Genomic DNA, 24,128 nt, shown 5'->3' with positions numbered 1-24,128 from the left:
CTCTGTGTCGCACTGAAACTTTTACACCTCTCTCTCTTTGGGATAGACTGTGATTTCCTCAAGGACAATGCTCTTCATTGTTATTTCCTGTTTCTTACAGAACAATGCCCAGCGAATAGCAGGTACTCAGCACATTTGCCTCTCACATGTAGTGGAATGCTTTTAAGCAAAGAAAGAGAGACATCATATGATATTACTTACATGTAGAATCTAAAAAAATGATAAAAATGAACTTATTTACAAAACAGAAATAGACTCACAGACATAGAAAACAAACTTATGGTTACCAAAGGGGATAGTGGGGGGGGGTGATAAATTAGCAGTTTGGCATTAACATATGCACACTCCTATATATAAAAGAGGTAAACAACAAAGACCTACTGTATAGCACAGGGAACTTTACTTACTATCGTAATAACCTATAATGGAAAAGAATCTGAAAAAGAAGATATATGTATGTATGTATAACTGAATCATTTGCTGTACACTTCAAACTAACACAACATTGCAAACTGACTATACTTCAATTAAAAAAAAGAAAAGTTACTTTTTAATTATGCAGGCAAAATAGACAAGCACAAAATCATTAGTGAAATAGGCAGTTTTTATTCAAGGGTTCCTTTAGGTTTCTAGTCTTATCTCTGCCCGTTCACTGTCTTCTACTTCATGCCTCAGGAATGCCACACGCTTGCAGCTCCCTGCACACATCTGTGGTTTCACGCTGTGCTTCTGCTGAGTTGTTGCCTGTCTGAAGCACCCTCCCCTATGCCAGGTGCCCTCGTCATCTGTCCAAATGCCCGGGCATCCTTCAACACATCATTCAGCATCTGTATCCCTGCAAGTTTCCCTGCACTCCAAGGTTAAGCTAGGTGCCTCTCCTCTCTGTTCCCAAAACATCTATTGCAGCATGCTCACATTAGATACTGACATTATTTGTTTCTGTCACTCTCCCAATTAGTACTTGCAAGTACTTGAATTTGCTTAGTCTTTGTATCTTAAGAACTTACCGACGGTACTTGACGTATAAAACACACGGAACTGATGCTTATTGATGAGGCATGAGCTAAATTGCCACAATGGCTCCACTTTTACAAGAATCCACATTTGGATCAAATGACTGTTGAGCTATTATAACCACCCATCGTGGACTGGAGGGGAGAGAAAGATTACACCTGTTAGGTGTAACAAACTGTGGTTCCCAAACTAGTTCCAGCTATGTTACGTTGACATACCCCTTACCTTCTCCTTTCGCTATGAATAAAACTTCAAACCTCGGTTCAATGGGGAGAAATGTACTCATTTGAATGGAATTCCAAAAGATAGTATAATTTTCAATAAAATGGCCTAACAGGCATAGCTTATTAGAAACAGACACAAGCTACAAAAAGACTAAAAAGAAAGGATACACAAATAGCTTTTAATGTACTGGAAATAAATGGCTTCATCCTCCTCAATTTTCACTCTCTTATTAACCATTTTCCAAAATTACACACCAAAGCTAGGCATTCTGCAAGAGAACTTAAAATCAGTAAGAAAGATTTCATTCATTGTTTTAATCAAAGTAACCAAACTGTTTTCGTCAAGATGGGACCTCATCTCTTAGTTCTCTGGAGTCCTCTATAGAACACCATGTGCTACTTTTCAGCATAGATGCTCTTTTCTTCTTCTGAAACCTGGACTTCCTCACACTTTTGTGATTTCCAGTGCTTACCACAGCACCTGGACCATGGTGAAATTCATACGTTTCCACTGAATTATATTAATAAGCTATTTTTGTGGTTTTGGCCTCTTGTACTAATGTTATTTTGTTACACTATTTTTCATCATGATATTATTTATTGATTAACGGCAAAGTGCTTTCTAAATATAATATAATGCCCACACCATCATCATAAAACAGCAAGCATATATTATTTATGCTGACTTAAAAGTTGTAAACATAGGAGTATTACTGATAATTTCAAAAGGTTTACCTACTCTTCCTAACATTGTATGTTATTGAACTAACCTACACTGGATAATCATCAATTACAGAAGAGAATACACTGACCACAAAAGAAATAAAAAAGCTTTCATTCACCTAAGGCCTCTTCATGGTCTTTTTCATTTCTGGATGACTCTAAAAAAATGAACTCCAATCAAAAGATCACCACAGAAGGAGCAAAACAAATCATTCAGGTGACAGGTACAACAGGTGTTCTTACTTTATACCTTAAATTCTATCTCAGAAGCAAACAGCTAAATAGAATACCATTTCCCTTGTAAACTATATCCATGGCAAATTCTACAGAATGGTTTTCCATTTTGATCAGAGAGTGCTCTGAATTGATGTATTTCATAGGCTTCATTTCATCAAATTTGATGATAAAATTTTCAGCCTCATAATCGATCAACTACATTTATTGAAACTTGACTCTCTGCTTATTGCTTTCTAGGCACATATTGTTAATGCGAGACTGTTTACTCAGCTGGATGGACCAGTTAAGAGGCTCTCCATGCAGAGATACTATTATGGGTAGCAGACATAGGCAGGTGACTGTTGATAAAAATATTCTGGTTTTCCTAAAGCCAGACATTCTTTTCAAAGTCACGACCCACAAGGCAGAAATAATTTAGATAAGAAACTAGACAGAAAATAGTTAGATAGACAGATAGATAGATACATAGATAGAGATAAATGACAGTATTTGGCAATAGTTCAAGTCCTATGGATTCCAATTCCATTACCTACCTAATTTGTCTGGAATGAATCCATGAAATGATTTTCATAGTTGAAGTGGTTGCTACTGACACAATTTACAGATTTTCCTCAGAGAAGTCACTTTTATTAAAGCAAAAAGATATGAAAGTCATGTCTTCTTTGTTTAAATGGAATCAAGATGGACCAGCGAAGACACTAAAGTCACTTGCCTTCATGATGAAAAATGGAAGCTCAGTCTAAGCAGACGACTGTTACTATCTCTACTCAGCCTTCTTTCTGTTCTTCACAGTGCTAGGAAAGTCTCAGAGGGACTGCTGGCACCCAAGCTCCCATTCACGAATGGGTGTATATAGGGGGGTAAAGGTGATGCTTTAAAAAAGGGACCATGCTACAGAAAATAGCCTGGATCCTTCCTCTCAAGACCACTATATTATCAAAATGTGCTTTTATATTCATTTTAGAGCTTTGTCTCCCATGCCCGCTTGGTATCATTCAGTACAGGATGGAACGTGGAAAGTGAATGGTCAAACCCACAAATAGCAGTAAGTCTGATAAACCACTGAGGCTATAGCTCAGGGACTCGATCATATCTACAGAGATGGAAGGAATCATAGATGAACAATGGTGAAGTCTCTCGCATATTAATCTCTTTCATTAAAAAAGTCTTAAACACCCTCCCCCCCCCACACACAGCACAGAGCTTAAGAAACAGTATGTTATTGATAACTGTGGAAACCTCTGAATACACCTCCTTTATAAAACCTCCAAACCTAATCCTTAGAGGTAATTACTGTCTGATGCTTGGGTTTATCATTTTAAAGTTTCCTTCAGAGTTTTACCACATATATTGTATTTTAATTCCTAAATGATGTATTGCTTAGTTTTACATTTTTAAACTGATTTTATTTATTTATTTTTATCTCAACATGAGATTTCTGCAATTGATTCATCCATATATGTGGCTATAGTTCACTTATTTTCAATACTCCATAGGATTTCATGGTGTGAAGAGGTCACCATTTATGCAGATGGGACATTGGTGATATTTCTACTTTTTATGTTACTGTAAAAAGGCTGCTATGAATCCTACACATATATTTGTACACATGTGAAACAGTATGTCCAGGGGTAGAGTTGCAGTTTTAAGATATACATGGATTCAATAGCACAGGTATTTTCTTTTCTTTTTTTTTTTTTTTTGTGGTACGCGGGCCTCTCACTGTTGTGGCCTCTCCCGTTGCGGAGCACAGGCTCCGGACGCGCAGGCTCAGTGGCCATGGCTCACGGGCCCAGCCGCTCCGCGGCACGTGGGATCTTCCCGGACCGGGGCACGAACCCGCATCTCCTGCATCGGCAGGCGGATTCTCAACCACTGTGCCACCAGGGAAGCTCGTAGCACAGGTATTTTCATATAGTTATTTAAAATTAACTTGCTCCATCCAAAGCCTGGAAAAAGACAATGTTCATATCTGAGATGGCAAGCGGAAGTTTAAAAATAGTTATGTTGGGCTTCCCTGGTGGCGCAGTGGTTGAGAGTCCGCCTGCGGATGCGGGGGACGCGGGTTCGTGCCCCGGTCCGGGAAGATCCCACGTGCCACGGAGCGGCTGGGCCCGTGAGCCATGGCTGCTGAGCCGGTGCTTCCGGAGCCTGTGCTCCGCAACGGGAGAGGCCACAGCAGTGAGAGGCCACGTACCGCAAAAAAAAAAAAAAAGAAAAGTCACGTTGACAAATTAGTCCTCCATTTTTCTGGTAAGGAAATTCCCCAAACGCTGTGTCAAAACATTTGTGTCAAACTGCTGTGTTTTGCCAAAGAGCTAAATTTTCCTGTCAAAACAGTTAATTAGAAGCTATTAATGATGCCTTCCTAGATTTAAGAAGCCACTGTAAGAGAAGAGAGAAACTGAACGAAAAAAATATCCCCCAAGCCAAGGTGCAGGAGATAAGGTAGTTTGTAGATCGCTATTTGGGAATTTTGCCTTGAATTCCTTCACTCTTCTGCAGTCATTTCACAAACTCTAACTCACTCAGTTAACAGACAACAGGGAAACTTCTGATATATGAAGGGCTAAATGTCAAACACAACTCTTGCTTCTCCTCTTAATATAGTTAGTCTTGTAATATTTTATTCTTATCACAGAGAATGGTTTGGGTGCCGTAAGTCTTTGTCATACGCACCCAAATGGTACAAGCAGATCTGTATCTGATTTAGTGAGCTACAGACCATCTGGTAATCATTAGGTGAGAAAGTTCACTGATAAAATACTTAAATCCCTGAGCCATAAATTATTTGAGGAAAAATTGCTTAGCTTCTTTTAAACCAAGGCTGTATATCCACATCCATCTCTCTCTCCATCCATCCATCCATCCATCCATCCATCCATCCATCCACCCACCCACCCACCCACCGACTAGAAGGCAGTGACCAGATGTCAGCATGGGATTTATGATTTGAGTAGATTAGGGCTAATGAAACTCAGGTCAGAAAAGCTAATATCTGCATAGAACAGTAAACATTCATAGTTACACGACCACAAACTACATTGCAAACCCACAGCAGCTGTTCTGCAAATGAATGTTGGTCATGAAGAAATCAAGGGAAGAAAGATCTCAGGGTTGTTGAGTATCTCTCTCCTCACATCTGGAAAAAAAACTAAAGGTCATACTCTACTGACGGTTGGTCCATGATATCAACCTTTACCATGAAGGTGGACATGTTAGATTTTGGTACACAAAGACCTCAGAATAAGACAGCCAGGGAATGACAAAGGAGAGGTGCCATTTCCGGGCTGTTGTTAATGCCATCCTCTGAGAAACAGGAGAGACAGTCAGTCAGTCAGCAGCAACCTCTCCTCTGGCTTTTTAGATGCTTTGATAGAAAATATTCTCTTACCTCACTGAGACCTCCCCCGACCAAAATATATGTACCTAATCATTATTCACACTCAGGCAGACTCTACATAAACAATCAGGAATATTGCATATATCAATCCATGTCTTGAATTTCTTACCTCACGTTTCTCATTCTTCAATAAAAGCAAAGACTTCAATTTGAAGTCACTGTGACTAAACTTTTTTTAAACAAAATCTCTCTCTCAAGAATATATGGAATATATATTTATTTCTTATATCTATCTATATTTCACAGACTTCCCCAGATAATCATATTTCCTCTTATTACTCCACCTGGCCAACTCCTTATTAATCCACTTTTGGGGTTCTATTTCCTTTGGTATCTAGAATGTTGTTGATTTTTCAATAAAAAAATTGTTTTTAACATCAAAGTTACAGGCCCTTTATATTATTAAATCCCTTGTGTTTATCCTCATCAGAGCGTTCTTCCAAATAATCTTTCCATATGCTCAAGTAAACTTTTTAAGAATTGATAATTAAAAAAATGGATTGCTATGAATTTTACAAACACAGCCATAGAGAAACATTTTTAAGGGTATATACATCTTGATACTGAGAGGTAAATATTAAGGAGATTAAAGTGGGGAAAAAAGAAACATGCCAGGATGGTACTAATAGTTATAAAAAATATGTGGCTCTTTGGCACGACCCTGCAGTAAGAAAGTAATATTTAGCAATAATCTTTGTGCAAACATGACCTTCTTGGGGTGACATAATACCAGACTTCTGTTATCTATTGTTTTAACTTTACCTCTTAAAGTAATCATCTTTCAGTTTATTTGTTGGACTGCCCTCATAAATGGGCACGCTCATCTCATAAGAGCAGTTGAATGTCAAGGAAGAATTTAAACGAAGGCATATATCCTCTACCCAGGAAACATTCAATGTTTTAAAAACAGCAGTGGAAAAAAAAAAACCCTTGCAGTAAAGGTTTAGAGACATCCTCAAGGAAAGGCACAGACGTGTATTAGTGATTTATCTTTCTCATAAGCCCAACGCAATACACGGCATTGAATTGCAAAGGTAATGGATAACAAAAAGAATTCTCCACCAGATTCTACACTCTGTATTCATTAGTCCTCCCTAATCCAGTTCTACAGGTGTCAGCTCTTCCCTTACTAGTAAGGAATTCGGCCACTTTGACAAGGGTGATGAAGAAGAAGAAATGCCAGGTGCTGGTGTTCAGAGCAACAACTTGTCTCCACTTGCCAGCGCCATAAGACTGTCTCCTAGGGACTTCCTGGAGGATTATAACCTCCGGATGGACTGTTTCATGAGTATTTATCATCCTTAAAACCGATCAGAAATGCCAGGTGGTCATGGTTACAAGACACCTGTTTTCATGCATTTTCTGATAAAAGCTTCTCTGCCGAATTGCTGAGAAATATTGACATTATGTTTCAAACCACATGCAATGGCTTGAAATCCTGGCTTCTCTCACACAGAGAATTAAGCTTTAACATTTAGCTGATTTCTCTAAGAGCAAGGACCACTGTAAGTGAGAAATTTTCCCTTGAATTTCTTTTTTAAACGATGGTTTTAAAAACAAACCAAAAAAAATGAGAAAGGCCAATTAGAAAGACAGTAGATTTTCAATTACCTTGGAAACCCGATTTGCAACTTCTCTGCCCACGGTCAGCCCCTGGACAAATGTCCGAGCAGCAATGAAGGCGCGAGTGACCTGAATTTTCAGCTTCCGGGGAACATCTCCAAATGGCTTCAGCTGGTCTGTGTATTTGCTCACACACTCCAGGTAGTCCTCGCTGAAGTGATACTGTGGGTTGATCAGCTGAAACATTCGTTCCAGGAGCCGAGCCCAGAAGTCATTGAGCATCTCCTCTAGATTCACATTGCCCCCGGTGTAGTATCTTTTTAGCTCTGTGAAGAGGTCCTGGAACACTTCCGAATTCTGCATGTACAGCATGCCGTAGGTCCGTACAAACATATCATTTAGTGACTTCTCTGCATTTTCCAGAAGCTCTCGGAAAAATTCTGCAGATAAAACAAGAAAGCAGTCATAAATTAGCAAGATCTAGGAAGTCCAAGACATCTACTTACCTTAAAAACAACTGCTTCTAATGGTTATTTTCACAGAAAAAAATGTATCCTGTGATTAAGGTATCCATAAACTGATAATATTTTAAATGAGATTTGACCTACATCTACGATCTTCTCTGAGTCAAAGAAAACAGAAGATCATGGGATTCTGTCTGAAAGAACATCCATTAACGTTAGGAATTTACCGTTTAATACTCCTCCAAAAAGGTTCAATTATATTTCCATTTATTGGTAATTTTAGAAAATCCTATAGTTTCATATTAACTCAAATCAGAATATGTGGCTAAGTATTATCATTAATATAATAATAAATGCATAAGTGATAAAGAAAATTTGCTCCAGTCTATTTACAAATCTGTTCTACCACCAAATTCAATTAAAGTGCTTTTATTTGGAAAAGTTCATAAATGGGATATTCAAATTAATGTAATATTTGGACTCTTTGTAGTTGCTATATATAGCAATCAATTATCAGTGTTTAAAGATTCATAATGCAATTAAATGCACTTACTGCCAAGGCTACCATAAACATAATTTAGGCTGCCATAATGCATAAGAAGGTTATGAAGTACCAGGCATTATCATCATATGCTATCACTATCATTTTATAGCACTTGAATAAAATACAGGCATTTGGGCTTTCTGGTTAAGAGGTTCTAAATGAAAAAGAGTCTACCAAGAAATGACCTCTTCCATCCTGCAGTAGCACTTGAGTGTTTCTGGGAGTAGTAGTAGGCAAAAAAATAGGATGGCAAAAGCAACGTCCCTCGGTACTGGTAGGCCTTCATATCAGTCTCCCTCAAGACACCGTGCAGGGTTTCCCTAGTGGCGCAGTGGTTGAGAATCCGCCTGCCGATGCAGGGGACACGGGTTCGTGCCCCAGTCTGGGAAGATTCCCACATGCCGTGGAGCGGCTGGGCCCGTGAGCCATGGCCGCTGAGCCTGCGCGTCCGGAGCCTGTGCTCCGCAACGGGAGAGGCCACAACAGTGAGAGGCCCGCGTACCGCAAAAAAAAAAAAAAAAAAGACACCGTGCATATGTGTGTGATACTTACCCATTTGCACCAATGAGCCTGCGTAGAGCAAGCTCAGGTTTTATCCCATTCAGAGAATGTGACGGGGGGTGGGAAAATGGCTATGGAAAGATCATTCTTCTGAGTCTGTAAATCCAAGTTACCAACAACAGAGTAATTCCGCTTTACCTCCTACAGTTCCCTCTTATTCCCAGAAGCTACGGCCCCTCTCAGTTAAGGCCGGGGAAAAAGCAAGTCCTGGATACCTCAAGGAATCCCAGTAGGGATCAAATACAAACCTCTTCTTTTTTCTGGGGGCTTGTGGGATTCTTTTCCTGGGATGCAGAAGAGAAAAAGCAATGACTCTCTCTATGAATTCTATGGAAGCTACACCTAATTTTGTCAATATCAGACGGTGCCTGAAGAAGCCCTTGATTTAGCTACTTCAGTTCCGAAAAATACAGCATTGAATCACTGTCTTGAAAAAATGGTGTCTATGATGGTGATTATTTTGTATTTGTTTTCAAATAAAATCAATACACTAAATCTTAAAAACGACTCTGTTCAATGTTTATCCTCTTACTATGAAAGAATACATTTTTTTTTCTTAAGTACAGAAATTATGTTGCTACGCTGGTAGCAAAAACTGAGGGATTATCTGAAAGTCATGGCTTATTACCCCTGTGTAATCTTGTTCAAGGCACCAAATAATTTATTTTAATTTTTCCCAAATGTAAAAATCAGGCTAAATAGTTTTAAACCTCCCTAATCTTCGAGGATTCATTAAGGAAAATCACTTAGGGCAAAAATGTTCAAAACTGTCAAAGGATTAATTAATCAAAATATTTATATATGCTATATGTCTATGTCATTTATGATTTTATGAAATAAGAAACATTTCAGAAGTTTTTCAGAAATTTACTAGTAACTTGTATTATCCTAGAATGGAAACTATATTAAATTATTAATATTAATAGCAAACTATAAGAATAGCATAGTAAAATCTTTCAGTCTTGAAACCAAGGATAAAAGAGCTTGGCCTTGTTCATATAGGAGCAGAGTGAAAGGTGTTATAATTGTGAAAGAAACTATGAAAGAATGGAAAGATCACTGAATTGAAAAATACTAATATAATGAGACTGGAAAGTAGATTTTCATCACGAGCTCCGGATAGCCTATTCATTTATCTTCTTTTTGAGGTCAATTATTTTGTTGGACTCTGAAATAAAAGCTTAATTTACTGAATACAGAGTACTGCCTTCAGCAATGAATAGTCAGTAATCAGTAGTGTGGTCTGGATTTGCAAGAGAAGAAAAAAAAAAAAAAGAAAAATCTTCTGGTTCTCATTGTTCTCCAAAGATTTCAGGTATAAATCCTTCTCTGTAGGGATGAACATTTTGTTTTTTCTTTTACAGAAGGTAACATTCCTTGACTTTTCCTCTCCTGACATGGGGAAAATTAAATCTTAGGCTTATGACCATTTTGTAGCTGAATAGTTAAAATCAGATTGCCCACTCACTGTGCTTTGTGCTTTGTGTCTTTATGCCCAAATTGGTATCATAATTGAATATAGAAACTAAGTTATCAGATTTCCATAAATATGGCTCAAGAAACATTTTATTAGATTCCAGGATTAACTTTGTGTTTAAGGGTATGTCATTGTCTCAAAAGTTTGCTCTTAGCTTCAGTGGTCCTCAAAAGTCAAGTTATTATTCCGTGTTCAAAATCATTATACGCTTTAGTGATCTCACAGTCAAAGTTAACACTTGGTATTGAAGGATGCTAATGCATTAGGCAATTACGAAAAATGTTGGTACCCTAAAGTACATTGATCGGGCTTCCCTGGTGGCGCAGTGGTTGAGAGTCCGCCTGCGGATGCAGGGGACGCGGGTTCGTGCCCTGGTCCGGGAGGATCCCACATGCCGCGGAGCGGCTGGGCCCGTGAGCCATGGCCGCGGAGCCTGTGCGTCCGGAGCCTGTGCTCCGCAGCGGGAGAGGCCACAGCAGTGAGAGGCCCGCATACCGCAAAAAAAAAAAAAAAAAAAAAAAAAAAAAAAAAAGCTAAAGTACATTGATCTTAAATCTTACGAAAGGTGGGGATCTGAGGTAGTGAGGCAAAACTAATGTCCTCCAAAAAATACGTATTCTCATTTCATTTTTAGCATGCTCACAGACTTAAACTTCCACCTTTTGAAGGGTGACTCTTTGAACAAAAGTATTTTATGCTTGGATGAAAACTGTCTCAGCAAACCAAACAAGATGGGGATTTGGAAGACAGTTATCACACCCATTTTGCTGAGAAAGTATTATGCCCAAACAGCATAGAGAATAAAATTGAAGAGCCATATAACGAAAAAAAAAAAAAAACCACCTCAATCTAACCCTTTGTTTCATGGGACAGGTCAAAGCACACAGTGGATAAAGGCTTCAGTCAACAAAAATTCTCATCTGTAAGAGTTTGGCAGATGAAGATGTTTTTAAAAATTTTTTCCTTCCCCAATCACAAAATATACATCAAAGGTGGTTGCTTAGGGCTCAGTTATGCTTTATAGATGCACAAAAGAATTTCTTCCAGCCAGCAGTAGCCTCTGGGAGGATTTTATTCATCTAGAGGGGAGATCTGGCTGGGAACATCTGTTTGCTGCAGGGCAGACTGCCCCAAGTGGGAGAACATCTTGTAGATACAAACCACCACTGTTCCAAGAGCAAAAAGAGAGTCTATGCATGTCACTGATCGCTTGGAGATGCCTCTTAAGGGGCAAAAATCAACTCCTAGGAGCCAAAAGGTGCCCTAAGGATATCTGAGAAAGGCTTCAAATAAAGCCTCCAAGTGAATGGATCAAAATGTAAGGTGCACCCAGGACCAAGGGGAGGTGCAAGCAACAGGAGAAAGGCAGTCTAAGGGCTCTCAAGGAATCTGCAGGCCGCACAAAACAGCAAACACTTGGCCCATTTAAGCTGGAAGTGTTATCTAGTTAATATTACCGCAGGGGGATTGGGCATGGCAACTGGATCAAGCACTGTTTAGCATTTACCTAGAAATTGTAGCATCTTCCTATTCTATTCTCATGCTCTCCAAAACACTCCTCATTGAAAGGTCATTTAAAATGAGTGCTTCAGATGGTGGTGTAAATCCACATCATCCCAGAACCCAGTGAGTGAAAAGCTTTGGTCACTGGTGTCACTGGAGACTGTATCTATGCATGATCACAGACAGCATCTGTCTCACCAGGGGAAGCGGGTATATTCAATTTGCTGCCCTAAACCCACATATTTGTGTTGAGTGTATTACTCTCATAATCTCTTTCTTTCTGCCCTCCTCTCCACAAAAGCATGCTAAATCAGTTCAGCCAGCCCAGAACCCCAGGTTTGGCTAAGGAAAAACCTCAAGTTGCTGGCATGGAGGGTAAATGATTCAGAAAGCTGGTATCCTATAAGGATTATGTTTCATAGACACAGGAAAGCTACCATCCTGCCCCCGACCCAGGCCCTTTTCAAGGTTAAGTGACTAGGAGAGTCCTTCCCTCTGCATACACCTGTCAGCTTTCAAGTATATCTTCCGAGATGCCTTCTCCTTTCAAAGTCTCCTTGCTTACATCATAACCTGATGTGACCAGCATGGAAATGCTGGGTTACGGAGGAAGAAGAACCCCAGCACCATTTACTCTCTTCTCCGATAGACTTACACATGGTCCCTAAATGACCTACTTCTTCCCACCCCCCAGACACCGAGACTCTATAAGAAGAGAGGTGCTGCACAGGGAGTCCTTGCCACACGCAATGTCACCCTTGGCAGGTCATGGCTTATGTGGAATGGACAGCTGGATGCCGGTCTTCTACATCAGGGGCCTCTGCCTCAGCACTGTTGACATTTTGAGCTGGACAATCTTTTTTTAAATTATTTTATTTTACTTTATTTTATCTTATTTTTTAAAACATCTTTATTGGAGTATAACTGCTTTACAATGGTGTGTTAGTTTCTGCTGTATAACAAAGTGAATCAGCTATACGTATACATATGTTCCCATATCTCTTCCCTCTTGCGTCTCCCTCCCACCCTCCCTATCCCACCCCTCTGGGTGGTCACAAAGCACCGAGCTGATTTCCCTGTGCTGTGCGGCTGCTTCCCACTAGCTATGTGTAGAATACTAATGTAGAATACTACATTAGGTAGTGTATATATGTCCCTGCCACTCTCTCACTTCGTCCCAGTTTACCCTTCCTCCTCCCCGTGTCCTCAAGTCCATTCTCTACGTCTGTATATTTATTCCTTGGACAATCTTTTTTCTTTTGATTTTTAAAATTAAAAAAAAATTTTTTAAAAATTTATTATTATTACTTTTGCCACACCATGTGGCTTGTGGGATCTTAGTTCCTCAACCAGGGATTGAACTTGGGCCCTGACAGTGAAATCATGGAGTCCTAACCACTGGACCACCAGGAATTCCCTGGGCTGGACAGTCTTTGTTAGGTGTCTGTCCTGTGCATTGTAAGATAATAAGTAGCATCCCTGGCTTCCACCTATACATGATATTGGCACATCCTTTCTCCAGTAGTGAGGACAAAATTGTCTGCAGACATTATCAAATGTCCCCTAAGGGGACGAAATCACACTCACCCTACCCACTGAGTACCACCCTTCGACTGATAAATTCCAGAAGCCTCGAAATAGGCTATCAAAACATTCCAAGAAAAAGCCAGCACATTTCTAGACCTCATCAGCCTCGCAATTTATTTACAAGATGAACTTGAGGAGCTGTGTGTGCTTTAAGTGAAAGGAGCTGAAACACACATCCTGTTCACAGGTAAGACTGCTGGTGACCAATACTACCATTTCCACGTATGGTGCCTATCACAGGGTAGGGCCTTAAAAAGTGGTGACTAGTGAACGAACAAATAGATGGTGAACATCAACACCCAGTGAAATACATCCTGCCTCCATGTGGACCGGGCTCCTCTTAGATAGTCATAACTGTGGGAGAGAGATGCTACGACCACATCTTAGAGCGGACATAACCGACGTGCTCTACTGTCATCCTCCAAACTCATGTATTTATAAATATGTAAACATTCATATCATCCCAGGCTCCACGGTCATGTGCATCTACATGTACAATGCCCTGTAGGCTCTGCTCTGAAGTATGGTGGTTATCAAGACGGCTCTACCGGACCCTCGCTTCCTCTCTGGACATCTCTTCCTGTTCTGAGCCATGTGCTTTGCCTGGCTTCACTGCTGCCTCTCCTGCCGCTGGTCCTGCTGGGCCTTAACCCCACCGCTCACAATCTCACCAAGCTGCCTGCATTCACGTTCACTCGCGCACTTCATTTAGGCAATGGCTCGCTTGAGTTAACTCTTAAACCACCCCGTCTCCTACACTGCACTGAAGCCTCCTTCCATCCAATAGCTAGTCAAATAAACTCAGTTTGGAACTTTGTTGTTTTCAGTAAGCAAGACAATGCCACGTTTTATTTCGGCATTATTCAGGTTAAATAATTATGTCAGGGAAAGAGGAGAACTATTTTGAATAGATATCCTATTATGTCATCTTTGTAGTTTTTCTTAAACATCAGGTGCGTTTTTGTGTAAGAAACAGACCCTCAGTAGGCATTTTTAAAAATTATGGGGTTGAAATTAAATAAAATGATTTTCAAAATAACAATTTATTCAACAAGGGAGAAATCAGAATCTGTAATTACTGAGACGAAGTTGCTGTAAGCAAAACTTCATTTGTGATTCGCCCCTTATCTCTTAATTCATACTTTCTCTTGCTCTGTGTGTGTGTGTTTTCATAGATTATGTTTATTATGTTATAATAAGCATTATGATTTAGTCAGCCAGTTCATCCCAGAAATTAATAGGAGCCTATATAATTTCAAAGTGAGTTGAAAGTAGTAATCTACAGATTTCCTGTTTGAGGGATTATTATAATCAGACTGCAGATGAGGAAATTGAGGCCCAGAAATGTTAAGCAAGTTGCCCTAGACCACTAAACTGGTGCACGACCCAGAGCTCCAGACCACTGCTGATAGGGTGAGTTCTAAGAGACAATGGGACAGCAGGGCAGCTTTGTAGTTTACACGAAGTCCAATTTTCACACTGTGATTGGAGTAATTAATGAGAAGTATAACAAACTCCTGGGACACTGGGTAAAACCATACTTAAATATAAATTGCAAAGTGCATTCTAAAATCAAATCTAAATTATCTTTTAAAAATAATTTTCACGTGTGATTATTTTTCCACTAATACTAATTAGCTAATGTAGATAACTGAGACTGGAGAGCACACGCAAATCCCTAGGGTTGGTATATCTTCCTCAAAGGAGTGGCTTCCACTGGAAGAAAATCAGTGACCGAACCTGTGATTATAGCTACAGTGCACAGAACAGTGACTGGTATGCAAAAGGATGCTAAAAATATTTGACTTTACATATCTCCCATTTTATAACATATATATACACATATATTATAGATATTGTTTTATAATAACATGTATATATTATCAACAAATACATTTAAACATTTGAATAAATGCAAACAAGCAAAATATAAACCAACAATGGCAAAGAATATGGGAACAAAATGCTCCAAATATTTAATATCCAGCCTTTACCAAAAAATTTTGCCAATCCCTGGCATAAAGGGTCAAAATCCTAAGTGAAATGTTTTAAGATAAATTAATCAAACAGAATGTATTATGCCCTTGCATTCTTGTAAGTAGGAAGACAATTTAATTATTAGTCTGTTATCTCTTAGTAGTAGAATAAAAGTTCTTTCCTCCATTATTTTATCTTATATGTTAAAATTTGCCCTGACAGCCCTGCAGCCTGTTCAACTCTTTATATTCCCCTGCGAGGTAACTAAAATCCAAAAGTAAATTCTTAAATCACTTAAATGATTTAGAGGATTTAGGTGACTTTAGTGATTTTAAAGTAGACACCCTAAATTTTTCTAAGGTTGTGGTTTAATGAGTCCCTGGAGATTTTCATGAGGAGAAAATCTTACAGTAAACCTGGAATGTAAAATAGACAGTACAAAAATGAAAAGGGAAAAGAAAAAATAACACTCTCCTCTGATACTAGGTTAAGGTTAAAAAATAATACAATTTTCTTTTTCAAACTTTTTTTCACGATAATGAAAATAAAAATTTAAACAGTCTTTTAACATCGTACAAGGCCCTACAACAAAATAAAATGCCCATAATAAATCTAGGAGAATTATTTTCAGAAAATAATAAATATATCAGTTGTTTAAAATGTTACCATACAGAAGTCAAAAGTTGTTTGCTATATTAATCCAAAGGTCATTTTCATTACATTACTCCCATTGTATGCTGGAAATTCTTATAAACTAGATCTAAATAAGTAGAAACGTAAGAGTTCCGGGGAAATACTTCTAACCAATAAGTCAGGAAAAAATAAATGCCCAGAAACTTAGGATACAGTAAATGCATTTTTAAACACATTATTCGGCTCAACTGGACACCACCATTCTATATTCTTCCAAGGTATCTAATCAAGTTGACTGGACTTTTCCATGAAGAAATTTTTAATGAAAAGTCATCAGTTTACTATCATGAGTATTTGTTAAAAATAACCGATACCTTGCAACAAAGTCCTTTAATTCAATACCATTAAGGTAAAGTCAGCTGAAGAGACCCAAAGCCAGGAGACTTTTCAGAATCAGGTGTGTAATTCAGCTGCACAAAGAAAAGTTACTTGGAAGCAGCGCTCTGTAACTGGCCGATATAGGGAGATTTGAAGCAACAGAGCAGTTTATAGAAATTGTCGATTTGAATTCACATTTCACAAGGTGAAATTTTTTCTATACTTAGTGATCCTTTACACATTAGATTGATAAATGTTTTATTTCTGGGTAGGTTATTTCTCCCAAAGATCTCTTTTAAAGTAAGAAAGACTGATTAGGCCATTTATGTTCACAAGGCGGTATAGATAAACTATTAATGCTGGGAGTCATGAATTAAGTTTGAAAGTTGCTGACGGTTGCTGCCAAAAGCAAACAAGTGTTTTGAGACTGCAGGTGGTATTTGTATCTCACCCTCAGCAATGCATATGAAATTGAAATCGGCTATGTTTTCTGAGTTCACCTTCATCATTGGGCAGCTCCTTAGCTTTGGCCTACGGACAGCGTTCTTTAGGGCTTGCCCAACACCGTGCTTCCATTTTTTTCTGATGACTACCCACAGCATGGAGTATATGCTCCCTTCATAGTATATTTCTCTCTTTACAAATCCAGTTCTTCGTCCAGCTCCCCTGACTTCTTCACCCAACTACTCACTGGGCCAGAGGGTAGAACACACCTCTCCAATATCAAACCACCAAGGGTGAGCTCGGAGAAGTGGGGCTAAAGGTAGTTTGTAGGTGAAAAGTCAATGATAAGAACCTGCGGGTACTGGAACAAGAGATTATGTAGGCTTTTAGGGAGAGTAAGGAAAAAGAGCCAAATGAAATTTACTTCTTTTTCCCTCTTGGCTGCCCATTAAAATCACTTAAAAAAAAATCTTGATGCCCAGGCTGCATTCTAGACTAAATTATAATCCATCAGAGTGAGATCCAGGTATCGATATATCTTCAAGCTCTGCAAGTGATCCCAAAGTATAGCCAAGATTGAAAATCACTGCAGCCCTTCTCTGTTCTCTAATACTTTCATTTTAGGTCAATGCATGATTGATGGTGAAATGGGCAGGGAAAGGAGTAATAATGACGGAGGGAGAAGCCATATTATACATCAGGAAAGACCCTATTTTCTCCTTCCCTTCACTTACTTTCCCTTCTCTCTTTTCTTGCAGTAGAAAATTAGTGCTCTGGTCTTGGGAAGGCAGCCAAACACTGGTCAGTGTCAAGAGTATGTGAAAAGCACTGGCAGTGGTCCTGGGGGATAAGAGTGTGCTAGTCTCTTTTCCTTTGTCTTCCATCTCTTTTTCCTTTCCACCACTTAACAACCCCTCCCCAGTCACCCTCTGCCTTCACTGATTACAGGACAAGGGGCTTATCCCATGGTGAGGGAAGGAGGGGTACAATATGGGAAGAGGGAGGAAAAAGGTCTGATAATGTCCAAATTAATTCATGACAAAGGGAAATGGAATGATTACAAAAGTCTAATCAGGCCATCATTTAAGCACATAACATGGACAACGGGAGGAAGAAGTTGTTTATTGGGAAATGCTGAGTTGCAAAAGCATAATTAAATATAACTTTTTGTGAAAATATTATATCTTAATTTAACACTAACTTATTAAGTGGTATCCTTTCTGGCCCATCAAAAACCTGCAATACCAAAAACATGTGAAAAGTCCTGGAATAAAAAGGACTTTTTTACTTTGCTTAACAGATGTTTAAATGAAAGCAAAAGTCAGTACAAAATGTAAGTTTTAAAAAATAAATCAAATAATAATATATTCACATATTTTGCTATACCCCACCTTCAGTTTTGAGTTGTTTTTAACTATCTACATTTTGCAAAAGAAGAATGTTAACTTTTTTGATATCTACTACTTGTCTTTGTTTTTTTTAAAGAAAAAGTGAAATGCAGGATACCTCTAATAAAAGAAGATGGTTCAAATGCAAAGTAAGGTCAAAACTATGTGTGTAAAGATATTCCTCTTTTATTCATTTTAGCAAAAAGGAGAGAAAAATTAAAAATCCCCAAAGAATGACTAATCCACACTGTAAACTATTATGTGATGTTTATTTTTAAAGAACATTTAAAAGCTAACTCTTACTAAGCACTATGAGTGAGCTACTGTTTAAAGGGCTTCTCATGTGTTCACTAATTTAATCTTGTCAGCAACCCTATGAGATAGTTATTATTATCGTCTGAATTTTATTTTGGGGGAAACAGAAAAGTTAAGTAACTTACAAGGTACATAGCTAACAGGTGTGTAGCTGGGATTACAAACCCAGGCTGTATGGCTTCAGAATCTACAGACTCTATAGATAATATGAGAATTGAAGCTTATAAATTTAGAAAACTCTTTTAAAACAAATAATACAAAATTACAAGTACAAAATAAGGCATAGGACACTGGATAGGGTCTATTCAAGTGAAGGGTCTTGAAACATAAACTTTACCATATTCATGGGAAATCTACCTCCGGTATAAGACATTATGACAGAAATTGGTAAGATATAAAATGATACAAAAGGATGTATCAAGTACAATCCCAATTTTGTAAAAATAAATAAATAAATGACAAACACATACACATTGAGAAAAATTTTAAAAATACATATGCAAAACCAGTTTACAATGGGTAGAATGTTATGGCTTATTTGTATTTTCTTCTCTGTACATTGTTAATTTTCCAGAGTTTGTACAATGACTATAAATTGCTTTTATATTTGGAAAAAAATAGATATTATTTTAACATGAAAAGCCCTCTTGAACACAAAAATATTGCTTGATGACAGAGGGGAAATACCTAAATGCACAGAGAGGGCCGAAAATAAACAAGAAATTTACTCAAAATTACAGACTATACTAGCAAAGTAGAAGGAATAGAATTTGAGTCTTTTGACTTTAAATCTAGTGGATTCCTACTGATTAGTAAAAAGGACTTAATTAATTAAAAAAAGAAATAAAAAGTACAGCATGCTGGCTATAAAATAATGCTCTCAGTAATGTTAGGTAATTATCTATTAATATTAAAAACATCTACACTTTGGGTTTTTGAATAAATGCTCTGAAAAATACAGATAATTTCTATTTATTACTAGATGGAGAAAGGATTTCTCTAATTGATGTAATCAGTATTCAACAAAATTCCGTTGTTCATTATTACAGATGTCGGCTCAAACTAAAGAAAAAAGACCATCAGTTTCAGGTTTCAATTATTATGAATTTAAAGTCATTGTCTTCTCTGCAGAGCTTTTGGTGGGCATTGGATGAACATTAGCACAGGATGATAAATTGTGTAATTCTAGGAATGTTTCTATAAACATTTGACAACAACAAAAATGTAAAGAAAGTCAGGGCAACTTCCAACCACTTTTGTCACTCACCACATGCTTGAGCTTGTTGGACAAGACTAAGAGATGGCACAGCCTCCCCAGGTCATATCTTAGAAATCATTTGATTCTTTAAATCTATCAAAGGGAAATGAACAACAGCCCCACTTGGCAGCATAGATGTTTAATTCTAATGTAACTATATTGTTTTGATGAATGCATAAACAATGGATATCCTGGTATAGGTATATAATAAGACATACAGTATTCTTGTGTAAGATATAAATACAGATGAATTAATTTAACTTTGATCTAAATTTGCTTGAAATTGGTTACATTCACTTTGCCAGTCATTTACCAGATTCTTCTCAAAGAAAAAAATACTGAATTCATTAATCTCATGTTGTATGATGGCTATTTTACTTTTATAACATCAATCATTTGGAATGCAATAAACAAAAACAACTATTATTAAACATTTCATAGTATCAATTATTGAGTGTCATATCTTTTATGAAATTCTACAATGTTGAATGTATGCAACCTATTTCTCATAATGTCAAAATTAAATTAACCCCTAGTTAAAGGACATGCTTATTTTGATCCATTGGTATGTTTTAAATTTACAAATACCTTTTAGATGACCTCTATCCCAACTTGAGTTATATAGATCGCATGTAAAAGTCCACAAAAGAATATATTCATTTAACTTAAAAAAGTTTTATTTGTACCACAGGCTGATTATTTTAGACTTTATTGGATATTTTATAATATTTGTTCATTATTAGCCATATGTTATATAGTGATATGATATCACTCTTATTTTTATTCTGATGTTTGTCATAAAAAGCTCCCCAAAGCAATTAGCAGTAGTTTTAAAGAAAGTATCTACATGTTAGAACTTGGTAATCTCTACAAAGGGTAGTCTTAAAACAGCTCTGATTTAGGGGGACTTCTTTAAAGGGCTCTGCAAAGCTTCCTCAATATAGCAGTTCTTCGTTTTTTGTTTTGCTTTGTTTTAAATATCCTGACCTAGGAAAACATGGCTTGTTGTGAATGACTCCATCTATGGCCATTCCCCTCTCTCTTTTTTGAACTGCTGATGGTAATGAATCTCCTTCTTCCAGCTCCAACTGCTGGATTCAGTTATCATCAAGAGCAGACATCAACCAGCACCCTTATCTTGCTCTGATGGATAGACTACTAACCTTTCACAAGATTAGAGACACAGGGTGCTCTGGAGATAATAAAATTCAAATAGGTTTATTTCTAAGGGCAATCCAATCTCGCTTTTGTTCATGGGTCACTTGGCAGATCATTTGCCAATGCAGTTTTTGTGTCTTTCCAAGCCAGGTTCTGGTTCATTGTGCCAAAGATGTCAAATTAAGTGGGTTGCAGAAGCCATTTCCAAAGTAAGACGAGGAAAACTTGAGAATAACATTATTTTAGTACATGTGACAAAAACTCTATTGGCCATAATTTTAATTTTGCTTAAATTATACCTACTGTACTAAAAAAGTAAATCAAGCCTAACCATGTTGACAACACCAGTGGCTTAGTATAACTGCCAGTATTGTGATCCTTAAGTATAAATTCCAAATGATAATTTAGAGATTTCCATTTCAAATAAATGCCTAATGGAAATTAAAGAGTTAAAACATATGGTGCTTTTTGAATATTATGAGGGTATCTGTTTAAAATTTTTCTAGAAATAAATGTCAAAGAATATTAAATGAAATAAATCAAGAATAAGTACTACATACACATGAAGAAAAAGATCAGGACCAAAATCTATTCCTCTAAGAGCAATGAGTAATCCTTACAAAAGGCTTCATGTATTTTTCCTGTCCATAATGTCTCATTATTTAAAATTACCTCTTCCTTATACAAGCCTGCAGTTAACTCCTAATAAGAAAATGAGAAAGGAAAACCAAAAGGAGTTCCATGTTAAGAATACTCTTAAAATGTGTTACTTATCTGTAGGATAACATTAGCAAACTATTATGGAAGGTAAAATATTCAAATTTAAAGAATGCTAATAATTGTATACTACTATACGTGATACTGATGATACATAGGTGTATCATCACTTTTATAATTAATTTTAATCCTTAATTACATATTTTGCAATGTAGTATAAAAGTTTTGTTCATTCTTCAAAAAAAAGAGTTTTACAAAGTGAGAAAGTTAAATTTATATATACATATCTATATTTAAATTGTAAAAAATTCTTAAAATTTTAAATGCTATTTCATTAAAAGAGAACTTTGCAATTACTTATATTTTCAATATCATAGCAGAACAATTTTCCCAGAGATATTTTTAAATCAATCATAATTGATTATCCTTACTGTGTTTTACTAATTAAATAAGGCTTTGAAATGAAACAATTATAATAATCGTGTATTTAAAACAAAACATTTAGCTGGGCTGTTTTGCTCTTTCATTTCAATAATGTAGCTGAAGAACATCTGACAAATTCTTATTAAAAATAAATCTGAGGGCTTCCCTGGTGGCGTAGTGGTTAAGAATCCGCCTGCAATGCAGGGGGCATGGGTTCAAGCCCTGGGCCGGGAAGATCCTACACGCCACGGAGCAACTAAGCCCGTGCGCCACAACTACTGAGCCTATGTTCTAGAGTCCGCGAGCCACAACTATTGAAGCCCGCATGCCTAGAGCCCACGCTGCGCAACAAGAGAAGCCGCCGCAATGAGAAGCCCGTGCACTGCAAGAAGAGTAGCCCCTGCTCACCGCAACTAGAGGAATCCTGTGCGCAGCAACAAAGACTCAACGCAGCCTAAAATAAATAAATTTATGAAAAAAAATTCTGAGACTACATTCTCCAAAGAGGTTATGCAAAATTAGAGAATATCATTTAGATTATTTTAAAGATGTTTTACAATTTCTTGGAATAATCATTGTATACTCTTATTTATTTATTTGGTAATATGAAATTGATGAGGTTAATATTGTTATCTTGTACTGAGACACAGGAACCACCAAGCTATATTCTATCTTCTCTGTGCAGAAAAAATACAATCTAACAGATTGCAGAATGTTACCTAAAGCAGTCCTATCAGAAGAAGGGATATGAATGTCCAAAGCACTGCCTCTGAGTTAGATTGGACATACATCATGACATAATTAGAAAGATGCGTCAGTGACAAATACTGGGATTCTCTTGGTTTTACCAAAATTTGAGAGGTAGGCATATGCCCATTACTCTTAGTGCCTCATCTATAAAATGGAAATAATAATAGTATCTTCCTCATAGGATGTTGTAAAGATCATATGATATATAGAAAGTAATTATGAGAGTGTCTGGGTCATAATAAGGAATATATAATTTTCAGCTATTATTAGTACTGTCTCAAGAATGAAAACACTTGTTAATAATAACCATGACCATTATTATCCATTTAAAATCTATATTTGGTGTAGAAGACAACATTATTTTTCTCATCATACTAGCCCAATGAGGTATTATTAAGTATTTTTTAATTGGTTCATAATATTATGTAAGTTTCATGAATACAATATTATATTTAGACTTCTGTATATACTATAGCATGCTCACCACCAAGAGTTTAGCTTTCATCCGTCACCATACTGTTGATTCCCTTTACCCTTTTTGTTCTCCCTCAACTCTTCTTTCCCTCTGGTAACCACTACTCTGTTCTATGTATCTATGTGGATTTCAAATTATATTACAAAGTTATAGTAATCAAAGCAGCATGATATTGGCAGAAGAACAGACATATATATATAGGTCAATGAGACAGAATTGAGAGCCCAGAAATAAGCCCACACATATATGGACAATCAATTTATGACAAAGGAGCAAAAATGTACAATGGAGAAAGGACAGTCTCTTCAATAAATTGTCTTGGGAAAACTGGATGGACACATGTAGGAGAATTAAACTAGACTACCATTTCACACCGTATACAAAAATTAACTCAAAATGAATTAAATACTTGAATGTAGGACCTGAAACCATAAGACTCCTAGAAGAAAACCTAGGCATTAGCTCTTTGACATCAGTCTTAGAAATATATATTTTTTTGATATGCTTCCTCAGGCAAGGGAAACAAAAAGAAAAATAAACAAATGGGACTACATCAAACAAAAAGGCTCTGCACAGCTAAGGAAACCATCTACAAAACAAAAAGACAAAAACAAAACAACAACAACAAAAAAACAAATGGGTGAAGATATTTGCAAATCATATATACAATAAGGGGTTAATATGCAAAAATATAAAAACTCAGACAACTCAACAACAAAAAACCAAAATAACTCAGTTGAAAATGGGCAGAGGAACTGAATAGACATTATGAAGTATTTTTATTGAGAATGGCCCCCCAAAATGTATTTGGTGGCAAAAATAGATGTAATATACTAGCTGTTGTGTGATATCCTTATGTAGGGGAGAAAAATTTATCACCCCAAAATATGTCTCTGGCATGAGGATATAGAT

At 37.2% G+C, this 24,128-nt stretch overlaps 1 protein-coding gene across 2 annotated transcripts in view; it reads right to left on the bottom strand.

Annotated features, from left to right (window-relative positions):
* The window catches only part of GPC6 (glypican 6), a 1,090,913-nt gene that overhangs the window by 543,465 nt on the left and 523,320 nt on the right, over positions 1-24,128 (bottom strand). For both annotated transcript variants that reach the window (XM_059042316.2, XM_067016260.1), the window contains exon 3: positions 7,213-7,604. In XM_059042316.2, the coding sequence (XP_058898299.1) occupies positions 7,213-7,604 (392 nt within the window). The remainder of the gene's footprint in view (positions 1-7,212; positions 7,605-24,128) is intronic.

Source organism: Kogia breviceps, chromosome 16 (assembly GCF_026419965.1).
Source record: "Kogia breviceps isolate mKogBre1 chromosome 16, mKogBre1 haplotype 1, whole genome shotgun sequence".
NCBI classification, from domain to species: domain Eukaryota; kingdom Metazoa; phylum Chordata; class Mammalia; order Artiodactyla; family Physeteridae; genus Kogia; species Kogia breviceps.
Note: the sequence above shows the minus strand (reverse complement) of the source record. Positions and strands in the feature narration are given on the sequence as shown.